Source organism: Corapipo altera, unplaced genomic scaffold, assembly GCF_003945725.1.
Source record: "Corapipo altera isolate COAL_440 unplaced genomic scaffold, ASM394572v1 212, whole genome shotgun sequence".
Classification (NCBI taxonomy): domain Eukaryota; kingdom Metazoa; phylum Chordata; class Aves; order Passeriformes; family Pipridae; genus Corapipo; species Corapipo altera.
In genome coordinates this window covers 220,898-237,376 of record NW_020884944.1, presented here as the reverse complement: position 1 = coordinate 237,376, position 16,479 = coordinate 220,898, and the positions used below count along the sequence as shown (strand labels likewise).

The following is a 16,479-nucleotide window of genomic DNA, read 5'->3' as shown; positions in this document are numbered from 1 at the left end:
TTATTAGAAGTTCTTTTAAAAAATTGAACATTAAAGCAGTGAACACTGCAACCTCAACTCCCTGTAAAATAAACATTAACTTCATGATGCTTCAGGTCCTACTAATGCTGCAGGAGGGGAGCACTTGAACAAAGAGGAATAAAGAAACAAGTTCAGGCTTAAAAATGAGACATCAAAAGGGGGTTTAGCAGGAGATGGAAACAGCTATTTTTACATCTTATGATAATGGGGTTATAATAATGTCTTTATACAAAAGAAGGAACTGTAGCATTTCCAAAGTGAGAATTCAACACTACTTCCAAAACTCTGTTCAGAAAGTTATGGCATTCACTTTGAGATTTTTTTTTAAAGTCTTTCTATTCTCCCTTCTATAATTTAAAAGGCGCTTTCTCCCCGCTTGGCTCATTTCCAGTGTCTCTGTGCCAGCTCTCTCTATCTAGGGTTTCATATCACCATCCCAGTGCCTCAGGCCCATGGTATTCATCCTACTTATAGACCCAAGTCTGCAATTTATTGCACCCAGGACAGGCTGCTGCACCTCCACAGACTCCCACAGCCCCTTCTGCCCCTACAAACAGCCACTCTGTTGGAGCATAAAGGGGGCTGTCAGCTGGGCAAGGGCACAAGCATTCCCCCTTCCCTGCCCCTCTTCTGCATTCCCAATGTATGCCAGCAGGTTTTCCTGGTGCAGTACACCACAGGAAGAAATGCAATCCCTGGCTGGAAAACTTTAATGTCTAAAAGTAGATTATTTCAGGATATATTCTAGGGCCCAGCTCCAAGGAATCACAGAATGATTTGGGTTGGAAGGGCCCTTAAAGACCATCTAGTTCCAATATCTCTGCCATGGGCAGGGATACCTTCCACTAGACCAGGCTGTGCAAAGCCCTAACCAGACGCTCTGCTAGAGCATTCCTGCCTTCCTTCTGCTGTAAACTGTGCTGTCCTCCCCACAACTCCTCTGCTACATTCACTGCAGCTTTGAAGCAGGCTGGTTGACATGGGGATGGAGCTGATCATTCATCTCAGTTACTTCCAAAGCTGCCGCACACCTGGAAATACAGAGCTGTGACTGATTCTCAGTCAAATATTTACTTTGGCAGGTGCAGGGCAGAAGACATCACCGTGCTCACCTCTGTTGCTGTAAGTAATTTGCATCCCTAACCATTGACAAACACTACAAATTGCACACCTGGAGCTGTTACAGGCTCTAAGTGGCTCAAGCCTGTACTTCCCTCTTCCCTTTTAAAAACAGCTACATCGTACCTCCACAGCAGTGCTATACAACAGAATCATAGAATGGTTTGGGTTGGAAAGGACCTTGAAGTAGTATTTCCAAGCCCCCTGCCATGTGTAGGGACACCTTCCATTAGACCAGGTTGCTTAGTGCAACCTTTAACACAGCAAGAATGAAAGGAAAGACAGCATTTTAGGTTAAAAAGATAAATTTAAAAAAAAAAAGGCACCTGAGTCCTAATAAATGCCTACGACAGCAGAGTGATTAGTAGCTCACCTCACATTTGTACTGAGTTTGGTGGGAGCTGAGACAGTTGCCACTGGGATTAATCCACACTATTCCCTTGCCCTATAGTTTTGGGAACAGTGATGGAGGAGGCCCCGGCTCAGCAGGACATCTTTCCAACAGATCCATTCATAGGTGGCAACCAGATAAAAAAAACTGTTCAACTGTCATTTAATCACTTGTTTCAGATTAAGGGAGTCCAGAATCTCCATTTACAGGTGGTGCAGAGGTCTCTGCCAGTACAGCCTGTAGCAATCCATTTGCCCTGCTATATCACCTGCCACTTACTTAGCAATGTTTAAAATCTCGATCTTTTCTATTCTATGTTGTACATTTGTATGGAGATTGTAAATACTGGGCATCTTCTTTATCCTCTCCAAGTGCAACCCCAAGAAGAAGAATGATAAAGGGAAGCTTTAACAGCTTTGTGATAACACTGTACATGTAGCATTGAGCTGGGTTTTTTTCCAGAGCCATCCTGGAATACACCAAACCAGCCAGGTTATGTGGTTTGTCCTCCAGTACTACATCCTCACTAGCAGCACAAATAACTTCAAGAGTAACTTGGAGCAACCTGGAAGCTCTCCTGAGACAGAGGCAGAAAAGACACAGAGTCGTCTTCCCTCACATCTCAGTTGCAAAGAAAAAAAACCAACTTAAAATTGAACCCACATGACTTTTCTTAGCTGTGATACATTATGCTTCAAGGGGTGCATAGTTTAAAAAAAAGTGTTTTGTCAGAACTGAAGACTAACAAGGAAAAACCCATTTGCACCCATAGGTATCTGTGCTAATGATTAGTCATAAATACTAGTGCTGTATTTTCTACCTGCATTTGTCTGGTTTCAGCTTCCAGTCATACAGTCCTCATTCTACATATCCTGATCATATTAAAGATCCTGCTAACACCCAAGACACCTCAAAGACACTGAAACAATGGAAATCTGCCAGTTTTCATGCCATCCTCATGTTTTATCATCAATTTCCTTGCAATGAAACAGCACCAGGTTTGGATTAGACTTTGAAGAAACCAACAAAAAACCTTCTGCATGCTCCCAGTCAATGCTGTTTGGGGTTTTCCTTCTCTACGCGTCTCGGGTTCATATTATCTGAGTGTACAGTGCTGGGGGTTCTTTTAAACAATAAGTTATTTGGTACCCAGCCAGCTGTCTTATTTTAAAAACCTAAGAAAATTATATTTAGCCATTAATTTTTGATCAAATAAATTGTTAATTTCCTGAAAGAAAACAAATTTATTTGACAAGGCATATTTTCTGTAATTTTTAGAAAAGGTTAATAGATTTTTTTTATTACTGTCCCCATGTACCAAAACATACCTACCAAAATAGACAGGACAAATCAAATTCTCCCTAACAGGACAACTTTTCCTTCCATATTTTACAGACAGGTGCTGTGAGATTATTCATCTCTGGTTTGAAACAGACTCCAACTCATATCCCCTCTTCGTTTTAATTGGATCGGATGCTGTGCTATGTGTATTCAAGATCCCGCATCTCTGAGACATCTAAAACAAGTATTTGATTAATATTTAAACACAGTAAAACTGACAAATATTGCAGCAGATAAGTTTCTTGGGCAAGATTTCCCTGACAGGATACCAGTAACTTCCACTGAAAGGAGCCACTGATAGTTACTTGTATCCTGAGGGGGAGAACAGGAGCCCTGGAGATCTACTTAGTTTGCTGCTTTCTGTGGACATAAAAGCAGAATACATAACAAGGTCACAACAGACCAAACCCAGTAAATCTTCAAGCAGGTGCAATTCAAATAGATACCAGATCTACTGGAAAGCAAGAAGCTTGACCAGCATGCAGAATTTCTGAAGATCACTACTTTTATAACATTTTAAATTTTATTACTGTTTTTCAAAAGTCAAGCAAAACATTAGGTACATACTTTTCAGGGTTTTCCACTTCTTCAGTAACAAAATTGAGGTAAAACCTAGAAAAGAATTATAAAACATATTATAAAGACTTAGTAGATTTTTATTCTATATTTCTTTCACAAAGAATCAGGAAGATGCTTTTAGTTAAGCACAGCTATTAATCACAGTAGACTTTGCAGACCCATATTTGGATTACGGAGAGTGTGAGATTTAACCTTCCTTCATCCTCACACTCAGGAAGGGAATTTTCAGAAAAGACAGCAAAGCACAAAAAAAAAAAGACAAAAGCTATGTAAAGTCAATGTGGAACTAAATTATTTTCTTTCCCTTGACATTCTAGGCAGATTATGGTTTACCCTAATTCCATACACACACACACACACATGCACCCTCAAGCCTCATGTTCCATTTGTGGTTGTAGTCTTTACTATTTCAAGTTATATTGGCGAAAAGTCTCATCAGAGTATTCAGAAAGGACTTCTTAACAATAAAAATAAACAAAACCCTGGAAGAAACCCTTCTGAAACAAGAACTTTGACGCTAGTTTGTTGTATAGAATCACAAACCCAGGCTGCTAACCCTGGATGCTCTTGCACAAGTTGCATTCTGGTCGTATTCCAGCAGCACTCAACAGACAGCTCTGCATGGGAATTCATAGGAACTACTCACCAGGCACAGCCCTGCATACAAAGCAAACACAAGCCTCAAGGTCACTGAACCCTCTGATCTGCATTTATTAGCACTAGGTCTGTGCATTGCTGGATCACAGTTGCACCTGGCTTGGAGACAGGCACGAAGTCAGATCCTGGCTAATTAAACAGGGCAGTCAATACAGTGCTTATGCTGGCTTTGTGCTCTTGTATAGAAAGACAAATGATACCTGAGCCAACAGTGCTACAGTGAATAAACAAACGGTAACTGATCTGGCAGAAAGCTTTGCTCCATCACAAGTCTCGGAGCAGATCTGAGTTAGCAGAATGAGTTAGTGCTGGCTCACAGTTTTTAAAAAACATGATTTTGTGACTGAGCATGAAATTCTGTAAAACCAGAGTTGTCACCTTATACAACAACCTCAGTACTTGTTTTTAAACTTTCTAATGCACAAGGCACAAAAGAAGAGGTTGGGATACTTCAAAAGAGAGATGGTTTCTGACAAGTAAGATGTTCAGCTACTTCTTTCTGGTCTTTGTCCTGCCTCTAGACAGAAGTGATTTTGATCAGGAACTGTAGTGAAAGGACAAGGAGTAATGGGTTCAAACTGAAAGAGGGGAAATTTAGAATAGAAACATGGAAGAAAATCTTCACGGTGAAGGTGGTGAGGCACTGGAACAGGTTCCCCAGAGAAGTTGTGGATACCCCATCCTTGGCAATGTTCAAGGCCAGACTGGATGGGGCTCTGAGCAACCTGGTCTAGTGGGAAGGGTCCCTGCCCATGGCAGGGGGGTGGGACTAGATGATCTTTAAGGTCCCTTCCAACCTAAACCATTCTGTGATTTTATGTTCTATGACAGCCCAGCATCAGTCCTTTTACTGATGAAAAGACATGTTGCCTTGCATTCCTTTCTTCACTTGTCCTTTTTCACCCAGCATTTTATATACCCAACTGTCTATGCTTGCTCTTGGCAGGATGAATCCACAAATAGAAGAGATACTGCCTTTGTTTTCTTCTTCAAAGCTGTATCATTAAAAGCTAATAGTCTTGTAAGCTATGCATAAAATTCTGCCTGCATCCTGGGACATGCCACCAACACTTGCAACACTCCTTCACATTCAGCTTATCGTATTGATTTAGCCCCATGAAACTGATAGTGCAAGGGTATTGACACTCCACTTAATGGTCTGCTCCTCTGTGCTCCAAGGCAATCAATTTGAGCTGGTGACAAAGACAAATAGGCAGCTGGGAAGAACCACTAGCCAAATTAGGTCTTTTTCCTGCTAATTTCTTTTATAAGTGGCAAATAAGGACCTTGAAATGAAAGTCAGAAGGTATAAAGCAAAAAAAGAAAGATTATTTTTATTGCAGAGGTTTGGACTGTTATGTGGAAAATGGAAAGAAATGGGAAAGAAACATCAAAATACTATTATTCTGTTGCAACATTCTACAGCTATCAAACTCTGAATAATATTAAAGAGCTTTTAAAATTGCTTTCATATAAAAACATACACTTGGGTTAATATTTTAAACGTGAAAAACCATCACATGTACAGATATGAGAGGACAGAGGCGGTTATAGGGGAGAGAGGGAAGCAAGTAGAGATTGTCTGCATAATAAGTTCTATTTCTTTGAGGCTTCAAAATGACAGGCTCTTTTCTTACATATCTATCCCAGATAAAGGCTTTGGACTCTCTTGGGTTTCCTCCCCTGCTGCCATTTAATATATAAAGTTCTGATCATACTTCAGTATGCATGTTTATAATCCTCCTGCAACCAGGGAGTTACAGAGGGGCAGAGAACTCCAATGCTCGGCCCATTGTCCCTCCAAATTAAATAAATAAACCCCTTATCTCTCAGCCCTCTTCTTTTGTGTGAGGTAAAGAACTTGGCTGCCTGTGAGGCTATGGAAAGCAAAGGGAAGACCTGCAGACAAAGCTATCTCAAAATAAGCCCACTCTGTGCATTGTAGTCTCCTTTTTTCCCCCACACTGCTGCTGTAAAAGCCCTTTGGCACTGCACAATGTGGAGCCCTCACAGGCATGAATAAATTGTAAAGGTAGATTCGAAGAGCAGCAGTACCTTTCAAACCAGCTGCTGTGTACTTTGCTGAGGAAAGAGAGAAATAACTTGAAAGTTCTGAACAGGATACCTGAAGGCGGATTCTCGTGCCTTTCCTCACAGTCAATCACGCTTGACTTCTGTGGAAGCCAGCTGCACTTTTGGTCGAGTGAGGTTCAATTCTCTCAGAGCAAGAAGCATAAGAATCTAGTTTTTTACCCTGTTTTTTGGTCCACACTGATCTTATCATAGTTTGCTTCTTATTCTTCAAATACTGCTTTTACAAAGCAAAGCTAAGGGCCACACAACTTTGTAACAGAATCATAGATTTGTTTTTCATGTAATTACTGACTTGTTCAAGAAATATGAAATCTTCATTATTCCTTTTATCCTTTTATCTAAATACTTAATGAAAATTTAATTTTGTGGTCTGATTTTTTCGTGTTCAGTGCATGTTTATCTGAAGGAGAAGAAAAGTCTTTCTTTTATAGAGCTGCTTGCACAATAATCACTGAGCATCTGGAACAGTGGTGAGAAATACCCTTAAAAAGATGTAGAATGTGCTACTCGCTTCATATAAAAAAATGTCTTTCTTAGAGCACATTAGTATTTGTTTTCAGGACAAACACTTATAAGTTTCATCCACTTACCAGCCTGAATAGGCATACATTCCTGAATAAAAAGCAAGTGGTAGTCCCAAAACACTGGCATCATTCCCCGCAAAGGCATTTTTAAAGTGCTGTGTTTCTCCTGCAACATCAACAAAAACAATATTGAAAAATAAGCTCTTTGGTCACCTACTACTTTAAACAAATAAATATATCACACCTTGGAACATTTAATCATGCTACAATTCACTGACATCAAGTTCTGCCCTTGACCTTAACTTCTGACCCAACCCTTGCAGTCATAATCTGACAGCAACTGTAAAAGGCTTGTGCTGTCCGTAGCCATGCAATAGGAGAATTTGACCTATTAGTTTGTTTCAGAGCATTCTGAGCTTGATGACATTCACTACTCTGTCATTTCCAGCAATGACTTACATCAACATGAAAGAGCAGAACAAGCTCTGTAGTTTTTGATGTGGAAAATGTCAATTGTTCAACATTTTAATCAGAAGTAACTTTGCTGACATTTCATTCAGAAGTAACATTTATAAGATAAATAAACCCAAAATATTAAACATCTCTACTACTGAAAAATGAAGTTAGTTACTTCCTACCACATGATAGTTAATACTGTATTAATATTTCATCAAGTAAGAGTTACCTGTATATATCATATATATACATATATATAAATGCAAATATGTAAGACTCATCCTATGCTCTTATTCATTTGCAAGTTGTTCTATGGTTTGTAAGACGTCCCTACAATATCCCAAATTTTTTGTGTAGCAATGATCCTCCACAGAGATGGAGTATGAAGAAGCAGAATTTATTCAGACTAGCAATGGGTCAAATCCTCTACCCTTTGCTCTGTTTTTTCTGAGCTCTCAGCTGAAATTTCCCACTGAAACAGAGGCTTTTTGGTTAAGAGAAAAGCTGCAGCCACAGAAAGGTCCCAGTGGAGAATCAGGGACACTATCTGTGCTACTTCAGGGCATCCAACCGCAACCAAACCTGGGCCTGACCTGCTCCAAAGGAAAAGTGGAGTGGATGGGAACGGAGAGAAATTCTGCCCATTTTATGTGTAATGTGCAATGGGAAATGGTGTTGCAACTGCCAGAGAGAAAGTGGAAAACAAGAAAACAAAAACAGTGAACCAGCAGAATGCAACACAGGAAAACCTTTATTTCAGAGTCTTTATTAACCACAGCTGTCTGTCCCTGAGTAATCGAGCTCACTGCACAGACCAACGCTGTGCTGTTCACTCAGATGGGTTTGTGAGTCATCAGAGAAGAGCATCCCCAGGGACAGAGCCAACAACTGCGACAGTTTTTGTTAGATAAAATCTGCCACTAATTCATTAAAGAGTGCTCCCTATTCTGCCCCTCTGTACTGAGTAGCTGCTTGTGCTCTGTGTAGTTGTTGTAAGGAGAGTGAGCTGGGGCTTGTCACCATGTCACACCAACTGTGGAGAGGGCTGTAATGCAAAAGTCTCTGCAGGTAGCTGAGCATCTGCCAGTGAAAAGAGTGCCTTTATAACGGTATGTAGTGACAGGAAGAGGGGGAATGGCTTTAAACTGTAAAAGGGTAAGTTTAAAACAGATATTAGGAAGGAATTCTTCTCTGTGAGGGTCATGAGGCACTGGACCAGCTTGTCCAGAGAAGCAGTGGATGTCCTGGAAGTGTTCAAGGCCAGGCTGGATGGGGCTTTGAGAAACCTGGTCTAGCAGAAGGTATCTCCACCTTCTGGAAAGGGGTTGGAACTAGATGGTCTTTAAGGTCCCTTCCAACCCAAATCATTCTGTGACTGTGTGATTCTGTGAAATCGGAGACCTCCCACCATATATCCTGTACCATGACTAGGGATCAGCACAATTAAAGGAGACATTCTGCTTGGACTAGGCACGTATGTCCATCTGTCATTAAAACCCATCCTGCCCCTTTCACAAAGTTCATGCCAAAGGCAAATTACAGAGAAGAACAGTCCATTTGCTCATTTGAGAGTGAGTCTGATTGAAATGAACTCATTGGCATGCTGAAGGAAACACCAGTTCACCCCAGTGTAGTTCCACTTCTAATCAATTACATGACAGAGCAGAGCCTCAGTTAAGTAAGCACAGACTAATTAAGAGACTTTGCTGCTACAAGCATTATTTGGCGGAGGCAGGTGGGGAAAGACTGGGGAGGGTAAAGATAAAAGCTCTTTAACAGCATTTACTTTTCATTTCATACCTTTAATTAGCTGGATAACTCCAGGGACTATAATTATCAGAATTGCTACAAGCTTGCAAAAGGTAAGGAACATCTGAATGCGGGCACTCCAGCTGACACTTGTGCTATTCAGGACCATCACCAGCGCTGTGAGGGGAAAACGAAAAGTCAGAAAGAAATAATTGTCACAAACCTCTTTGCCAGCAGAGAGGTCACATATGCAATAGATCCTGATGCATTAAAGGAAATACACCCCAACAACCTTCTCCTGTCATCCTCCTACTTCTCCCATTCCACTTCAATGTGCCGCATGAAAGGCTTGAGCTGAGCCCCTCCACCTGACCCACTGTGTGAACCATCCCTCTGTCCCTTCTCTGCCTGGCTCCCTTCACACCAAATTACAGCTTCATTGACCCAGAACTGCCAGCTTCTGGTAGACAATGGGCTGGCAGGACCCTGTCTTGGATGAAAGAAATTAATTGCCCAATGCTTGTCACTCCAGATTTCTTTGTCCGTGCTGGTTTGAGATTTGCATTTTTCACAAAACAGTAATAATTAATAATAATATTAAATTTTCTCAGCCTTCTTTAGACCTGGCATAAATTTGTCACTTGCTACCTTATTTACCTCTGCTCTTCTTTTCCACATTTTCTCCTCCCTTTTTTCTGTACCACCAGAGATGCAGGAGGGCCAGAGTGCAAATGATGTGCCCATCATTGTCGGGAATTGATGAAGAAATAGAGACCTTTTCCTTCTTGAAAACAAAGCCCAGATCTGCACCTCACCAGTATGTGGAGAGATAAGTGAGAAGGGTTTTTACATCCTGCCTGCTCAGCTTGTGTCTCCTTCTGGGTCAGGAACAGCATCTTCTTGCATTTACTACAGCACTGACTGACAGGAAGATGGTAGCTCTTATCATTTGAGGGCCAGTTATTCTAGTTTATTTAAACAATTACCCTGACAAAACATAGTCAATAAATTTTCCCTAAAGAACATAAAATGGAAGCCATTTCACTAGATAAAAAGCCCCTTTCCCCCTCTGCTTCAGGGAAAGGGAAATGTAGTCAAGCCTGTTCACTCATCATCTCTTTCTTGCCGTCCTATGGAGCTAATGAAGTAGCTCCTTATCTCAATCCTCCCCTACTTCAAGCTCTCTCAAGAGCACAAGTTTGTCTGTATCATCAGCCACATCACACATCTCGGGATGCATAAAAGCACAAGCTGCTACTTTGTATGAGCTGTCATTGTAGATCTGGTACAGTACAGGCTTTCTGGAAGCAAACCCCACTGATTTATCCCAAGTCTTTTATACGGTTTCTGTTCACTGGCAAAGCTAAAAATATATAATAAAAAAAATCTTCTCAGTTTAAACTTAAAGTAGTTTTGGTCCAATGGAAAAGGGAGAAAATTCCAAGTAATCCAGATACCAATGTATTTTTTGGATATTTTTAATAAAATAAAACTTCCAGGAAAGAAAAAAAAAGGCTTTTTCTGGAAGTTTTATTTGGGAAAGAGAGAGCCCCACTCTCAAATGAAGAACTTGCAAGCCAACATAAACTTACAACATCATTTAGCATGATATTTTCCACAAAACAAAGATTTTTAAGATCAAAATCTTTAATCAGTTCTGTATCTCACCAGATACAGATTTCTTGCCCAGAAGGTGAAGTCCAGGCATGGACCAGACACAAGGAAATGTCAAGGAGGAAATTTTTGTGTAAGAGTATCTGCAATTTGATATCCAGCTTACTTGGAGTTCTGACTGCAGCAATCAGTCTGTTACCTTACACAGGTCAGAGTAGGTAACATGAGCATCCAGCCCTCAGAGAGACCTCCTCCAGGCTTTCTAACACATTGGTTTCACTTTCCTGATACACATATGAGAACTCCACTGGACAGTGAACCAGTAGGAACAGTAATGTCAACTCATAGGGAAACTCATAACCTTTTTTGCTGGCCAGCCACACACAGATTACAAACATCAAATCTGTGTAAGAGCTACACTGGTTTGAAAGAAAAAGAAGCCTGTGAGCAGTCTGTGTTAAAACCTCTTCCATCCCCAACTATGAGTTCAAGTCAGTCAAACATTTCATCTGAGGCTTTCTAATCAGATGGTGAAAGCAAAAGGGACACTGCAAGGACCTTCATTAACCAGGAAACTGAAGGGATGCTACACCTGCAGTCAGCCTTGTGTACATACTGTTAAATTTTCACAGAATCATAGAATGGTTTCGGTTGGAAGGGATCATAAAGATCATGTAGTTCCAAGCTCTGTGCCATGAGCAAGGACACCTTTCACTAGATCAGGTTGCTCAGAGCTCCATCCAACCTGGCCCTTAACACTTCCAGGGATGGGTCAGCCACAACTCCGGCAACATGTACCAGTATTTTACTACCCTCGTCATAAAAATTTCTTCCTAATATCTAATCTAAACCAGCCCTTTTTCAGTTTGAAAACCATATCCCTTTGTCCTATCACTAAAACTCCCTTGATGCAAATGTCCTTAGATGGTCCTCCACAGGACTAAGTCCCTTGCAGAGCTAGAGGACTGCACTAGTATCAGTTCGGGTTGCAGGGCTGAGACTTAAGTGTGTAGGATATGTGAGACCAGTTTTGTATTTTTTGGAATTTCATCTTATTGTACCTATTATGGTATAAGAATTTACAGTCTTCTACATAAATATATATAGAAATATAATACATAAATATAATATCTTAATTTTATTATATATTATTAATAATAATTTTAGTATTACAATATAATATTTAGTCTTAAGGTTCTACGTGCATAACAGCTGTCTAGAATTGTGAAGCTTACACTGCTATCATGTACCAGCACCAGATTAGTTGTGTTAACAATTGAGTAGTGAAAGGCAACAGGGAAGCAGAGTCACGAAGAAAGCTGCTAAAGAGCAGGAAAAGAATATGACAACTGTGCTAGGATCCATACACAGTCCCATTATATCTTGGGACTATGGCCATCATTCAACACCCCTCATTTATGAATAAAGCCTGATGGAGATATTTAAAGAAACTGATTGTAGACACCTGGATACAGGATCACAGCAACGATCAGAAGGAAGGAGCAGTTTCCCAGGAAAAGGGCAGTGAAAGGAGGACTCAAGTCTAACTTTGCTAACTAGAAGTCCGGCATCTAGTGTGGCTGCATCCTCAGTGAAGAAAGAGCTCCAGAGGATGAATAAAAACACCTCTTTGAGATGCCTATTCCAGATAAGATGAGATGCCTCCAGGAAATGCTTCCTTCTTTCTCCGCCAACTGCATAGGGAGCATAAAAAATTACCTTAAACTAAACACCTAGCTAAAAACGAGATGGATGCTAACTGAGAGGAGTATGGAAGGAGAACAAAATGGGGTTCAGGAACAATCAAACACAATGGTAACACCGAACATGTTGCTTTTCACAATCTCTTTCCTTCCCACAGCCACAGCTATAGATAGATAACAAAATCTGATGGGAGAAGCAGCAGTAAGCATTATATCCTGGCCTACTTTTCAAGAATATATGTATCATTGTCTCAGCAGGAGACCAAGAAAACTGCCCTGCCTTAACCTGTCAGACTTTGAGGGTCAAGGCATTTAAAAAACGCAAATAATACCCTCAATTTGCAGATCCTAATGCGTCAATTAAAGGTCACAGGAGGCACAAAAGCACCTATCAGAGCAGTTTTTGCTATCCCTGCAAGCCAAGAGATGTTTTAACTTAAACTGCTTGTCTGAAAATTGTCAGCGGTAGAGAGTGGCATCTGTAACATCTGCCATGATGGGGTAAAAAAAAAGGCAACTAACTGTAGACTCACACACATGCCTGTAAAGTCTGGGGCTGGACCATTCGCCAGCAAGCACTGATAGATCTGTACAGCTGACCTCAGTTTTCAAGCATAACTTTACCTCGAACAGCCAAAAATGGGGATATTTGAGTTTTTCGGCAGACCCCCCAAAAAAATAAAAAAGGGGGAAATTATACATTATTGCTACATAAAATGCCTAAAATACACATAAGTGAATGTAAAAATGTGTGAGTTGGCAATCAGCTTTCAGTTTCACAGTTTTTAATAGCTGAAACCTCTTTATTTGTTTTCTGATACGGAGGCCAAGTGGAAAGATTGGAACAGGCTCAGTTAATGTGTTAAGGTTACATATCAATAGAAAAGTTAAATACCTTTCACAGTGCAATTTATCCCTTCCTATTACCACTATATTTAAGTTTAGCATTAGAAAAAGAATTCAAAGATACAAATAAAGCAACATATGAATAAAGGCATTTCTGCACTGCCACCATGCTTTGCAATGACAGGCACAGTGATAGGACATTTCTTCATTGGAAGAAACAATAAATATGTAGGAGTCTACCAGTTTTCACTGAAGGAGAAAAATTAATTTTATACTCTTTCTCCTAAAAAGACTATCTTCAGCATCAGAACAAAGGTGGACAACATCCCTCTTGCTTTGTGTCCTGGAGCTGTTTTGTCCTACTTGAGCAAAGTTGGACAGTTAGAAGGGCTGGTCTCCTGCTTGCATTTTCTTCAGCTGTCCTTCCCTGCGCTGGGGCACATCCAGCTTCTCTCTCCTCTACCTCGTCATTTATTTTCATAAAAATTGTAGTAATTAGATATCCTGTCTCTGGAAGCATTCAAGGTCAGGTTGGATGGGGCTCTGAGCAATCTGGTCTAGCGGAAGCCGTCCCTCCCCATGGCAAGGTGATCTTTAATGTCCCTTCCAACCTAAACCATTCTACGACTCTAACAGTCTATGAAATGTATGATGCAATAAAAATCTTTGAGATGTCTCCTCTTCTTTCAGGTACAGTTAAAATTGACTGAGTTTAGAAAAAGTTTCTGTCAGATCAACAGATAGACTGTGATATGCATATCCAGTATCTGACTAAGTTTTCCTCCTCGTGAAGACTTGCTTAAGAAGCACCAAGTCAATTTAAGTGATTTCTAAGTTTGAAAACAACAGGCAGATTTTGTTTTAGAGGTCCAGAAAGCTGTGGCACTTGAAAAGAGACTCCACACAAGTATCCTTCTCTCTACCAAGATACTGAAATGTTTGGACATGTTGGTTGGTTGGTTGGTTTTGTTAAAAAAAAATAAATCAAAATAATGACAACCAAAAATGAAAGCAGCATACTGTGAAACAGAAAATTTGCCCCTACATATTGTTCAAGATTGCTCTGAACAGGTATGGTTTTGAGGGGTGTTTTGTGCCCAGCATATGCTTTTTTCTATAAATAATAAAGCAAGAATAAGGAATTTTTTAAAGGTCATCATTTCCAGCAGTTCCATTTTAACTCTCATCTGATCTACATCTTCCCTGCATCACCATTCCTTTTTCACTGCAGAGGCACAGAGGGGGAATGATGGGGAGGGGACTGGGCTGTAGCCCCACTATGAGAAATATTTTTTCTCAGCTGGTAGAGGAGCAATAGTATTTGCCACTCCCCAGCACAATCCTGGTACATCCACCTCAGGCAACCTTTTAATAATAGGCTTAAGATGCATAAAAGAAGGTTTAGGTGGAGGGGGGAGAAGGAAAGAGAAAAGCTGTCTTGTGATAAGATGGAAAAAACTGGGCTGCAATAATATGTGAGGCTTTAAAAACTCCCATACTGCAGACTTTAAGACCAGTTTAGACAAATATCTGTAAGAAATTGTTTAGATAGTAGTGATTGTATTTGGGATCTGGGATCACCTGAAGATTTTTCAAAATCTCTCCCTGCCCTTTCTAGTATAACGAGAAATGACAAACTAAAACATTAGAACAAAGTCTCACCCAAGGACAGAATTTAATGGTGCTTCCCACTGCCTTTCCCCCATGCAATAAAGACAGATACAACGAGTGCTCATCAGGCAAGGAGAGAGAAGGGACCAGGCCTGGATAAGAAGACAAAAGACATGTCATTTCACTTTCTGATTAACTTAAAATTTGCAGTGGAAGCAAGTACTACTTTTGGCACCATTAAACTGGATTATAAGATCTTCAGGGCTCCGAAGCGTCTGTTCAGCTCACCACCTTAATCTTACCTATCACTCTGCCTACATGCACAATACCAAACATTCATAACAATTACCACCACAACAGCTGATTCTTACCATACAAGGATAACAGTCAGACACTGAGATTAAGTGTAGCAGAAGTTCTATGACTACTACAAATGAAACTCCACTGTAGAGCGTACTGCAAAGAATAAAGATAAAACCTCAGTCTGTCATGTCACTGTTTTCCTTAGCTTCGTCCCATTCACCATTACAAGCTTTCTACAAGAATCCCTTCTTTTAGTGAAGTGCCAGCTCATCCCACAGACCTACTCTGTACAGGAGCAGTATGCTATGACCTCTTTTTCACTTTAATTAAAAGCAATAAAAACATATTTCAAATTGTTCACCTATTGTGCTTGAATCACATGCACTTAACAAAATGCTTTGATGGGGTCCTCACTTAACATTTCTTCTGTCTCAGTGACCTTGACTGTTACTGAACATCTGTTTCACCCTTATCCTGCACTGAAATGTTTTAGACAGATGTAGCCGTAAAAAGTCACTGACCTCAAAATTCAAGCCCTTAATTCAATTATTCCTATGAAACCTATAGTTTCTGCATAATTAAGTTAGAAAGAAATGCGGTCACATACTGATTTTTTAATACTCCTAGCAGAAGGGAAAACTTATCAAGAGAGTTCCTACAAAAAGCCACAGTAACCTGGAGACTGGAAATTTCAATGTCAATTGAACTTCTTACCCCAAAGAAAGAAAAAGTCATCTGAACCTATTATTGTGCAAAACTGAAAGGGTCTCCTGTGGCCCTTTGATCATTTTGCATGTCTTAATTCCTTTTTCCAGTCCTTTTGTTTCTGTTATGTGCACTGAGCAAATTGAAAGGAACAATCTGTTACTAATTACTCAGGTCTACTCTGCACACCCCTCCCAGCACAGCTGAATGCCAACATGTGCCCACAAGGAATATCCTCACCAGTGACCAGACAGAACTGGAAACAAGCCTCTAATGCTACAGGTGCAGGCTCCAGAGTCCCATTCCCACCACCCTTTGTGCTTTTTCATTTCATGCCCCCTCCTCACCATCCCAGGTACACCATAAAGTTCCTGCACTCAGGGTAGCCTCCCTCTTTCCACTGCAAATATTAGCTTCCTGTCACCCTAAATGGTCCCTCTTACACTAACTGCAAAGTTAGCAAGAATAGGACAAGTTACTGGTAACAACCGTGCACCAAGCTGTCTGTTCTGTTCCCACAGCTGGGTTGCCACTTCCTGAATCACAAGTGCCTCGACAAGGATTACTGCCATGACAGAAAGAGTGGGACTAGGGAAGATGATCTCATGTCGCCTGTCTGCACTCAAGAGAACTACATTTCTTCATGGCATCATACTTGGCACTCAATTGCCTCCTAAAACAGAGGTACAGCAAAGCACTTAAAAGCAGGTAATCATTCTTCCATATCTCTGGCACCGGCTCACCATCTTTTAGGGACTGAAATTGC

At 40.6% G+C, this 16,479-nt stretch overlaps 1 protein-coding gene across 6 annotated transcripts in view; it reads right to left on the bottom strand.

Moving 5' to 3' along the window:
* Positions 1-16,479, bottom strand: part of SLC7A11 (solute carrier family 7 member 11) — a 220,052-nt gene that overhangs the window by 35,187 nt on the left and 168,386 nt on the right. For all 6 annotated transcript variants that reach the window (XM_027662244.1, XM_027662243.1, XM_027662241.1 and 3 more), the window contains 3 exons: positions 8,983-9,108; positions 6,793-6,892; positions 3,440-3,484 (listed from right to left, as the gene is read on the bottom strand). In XM_027662244.1, the coding sequence (XP_027518045.1) occupies positions 3,440-3,484; positions 6,793-6,892; positions 8,983-9,108 (271 nt within the window). The remainder of the gene's footprint in view (positions 1-3,439; positions 3,485-6,792; positions 6,893-8,982; positions 9,109-16,479) is intronic.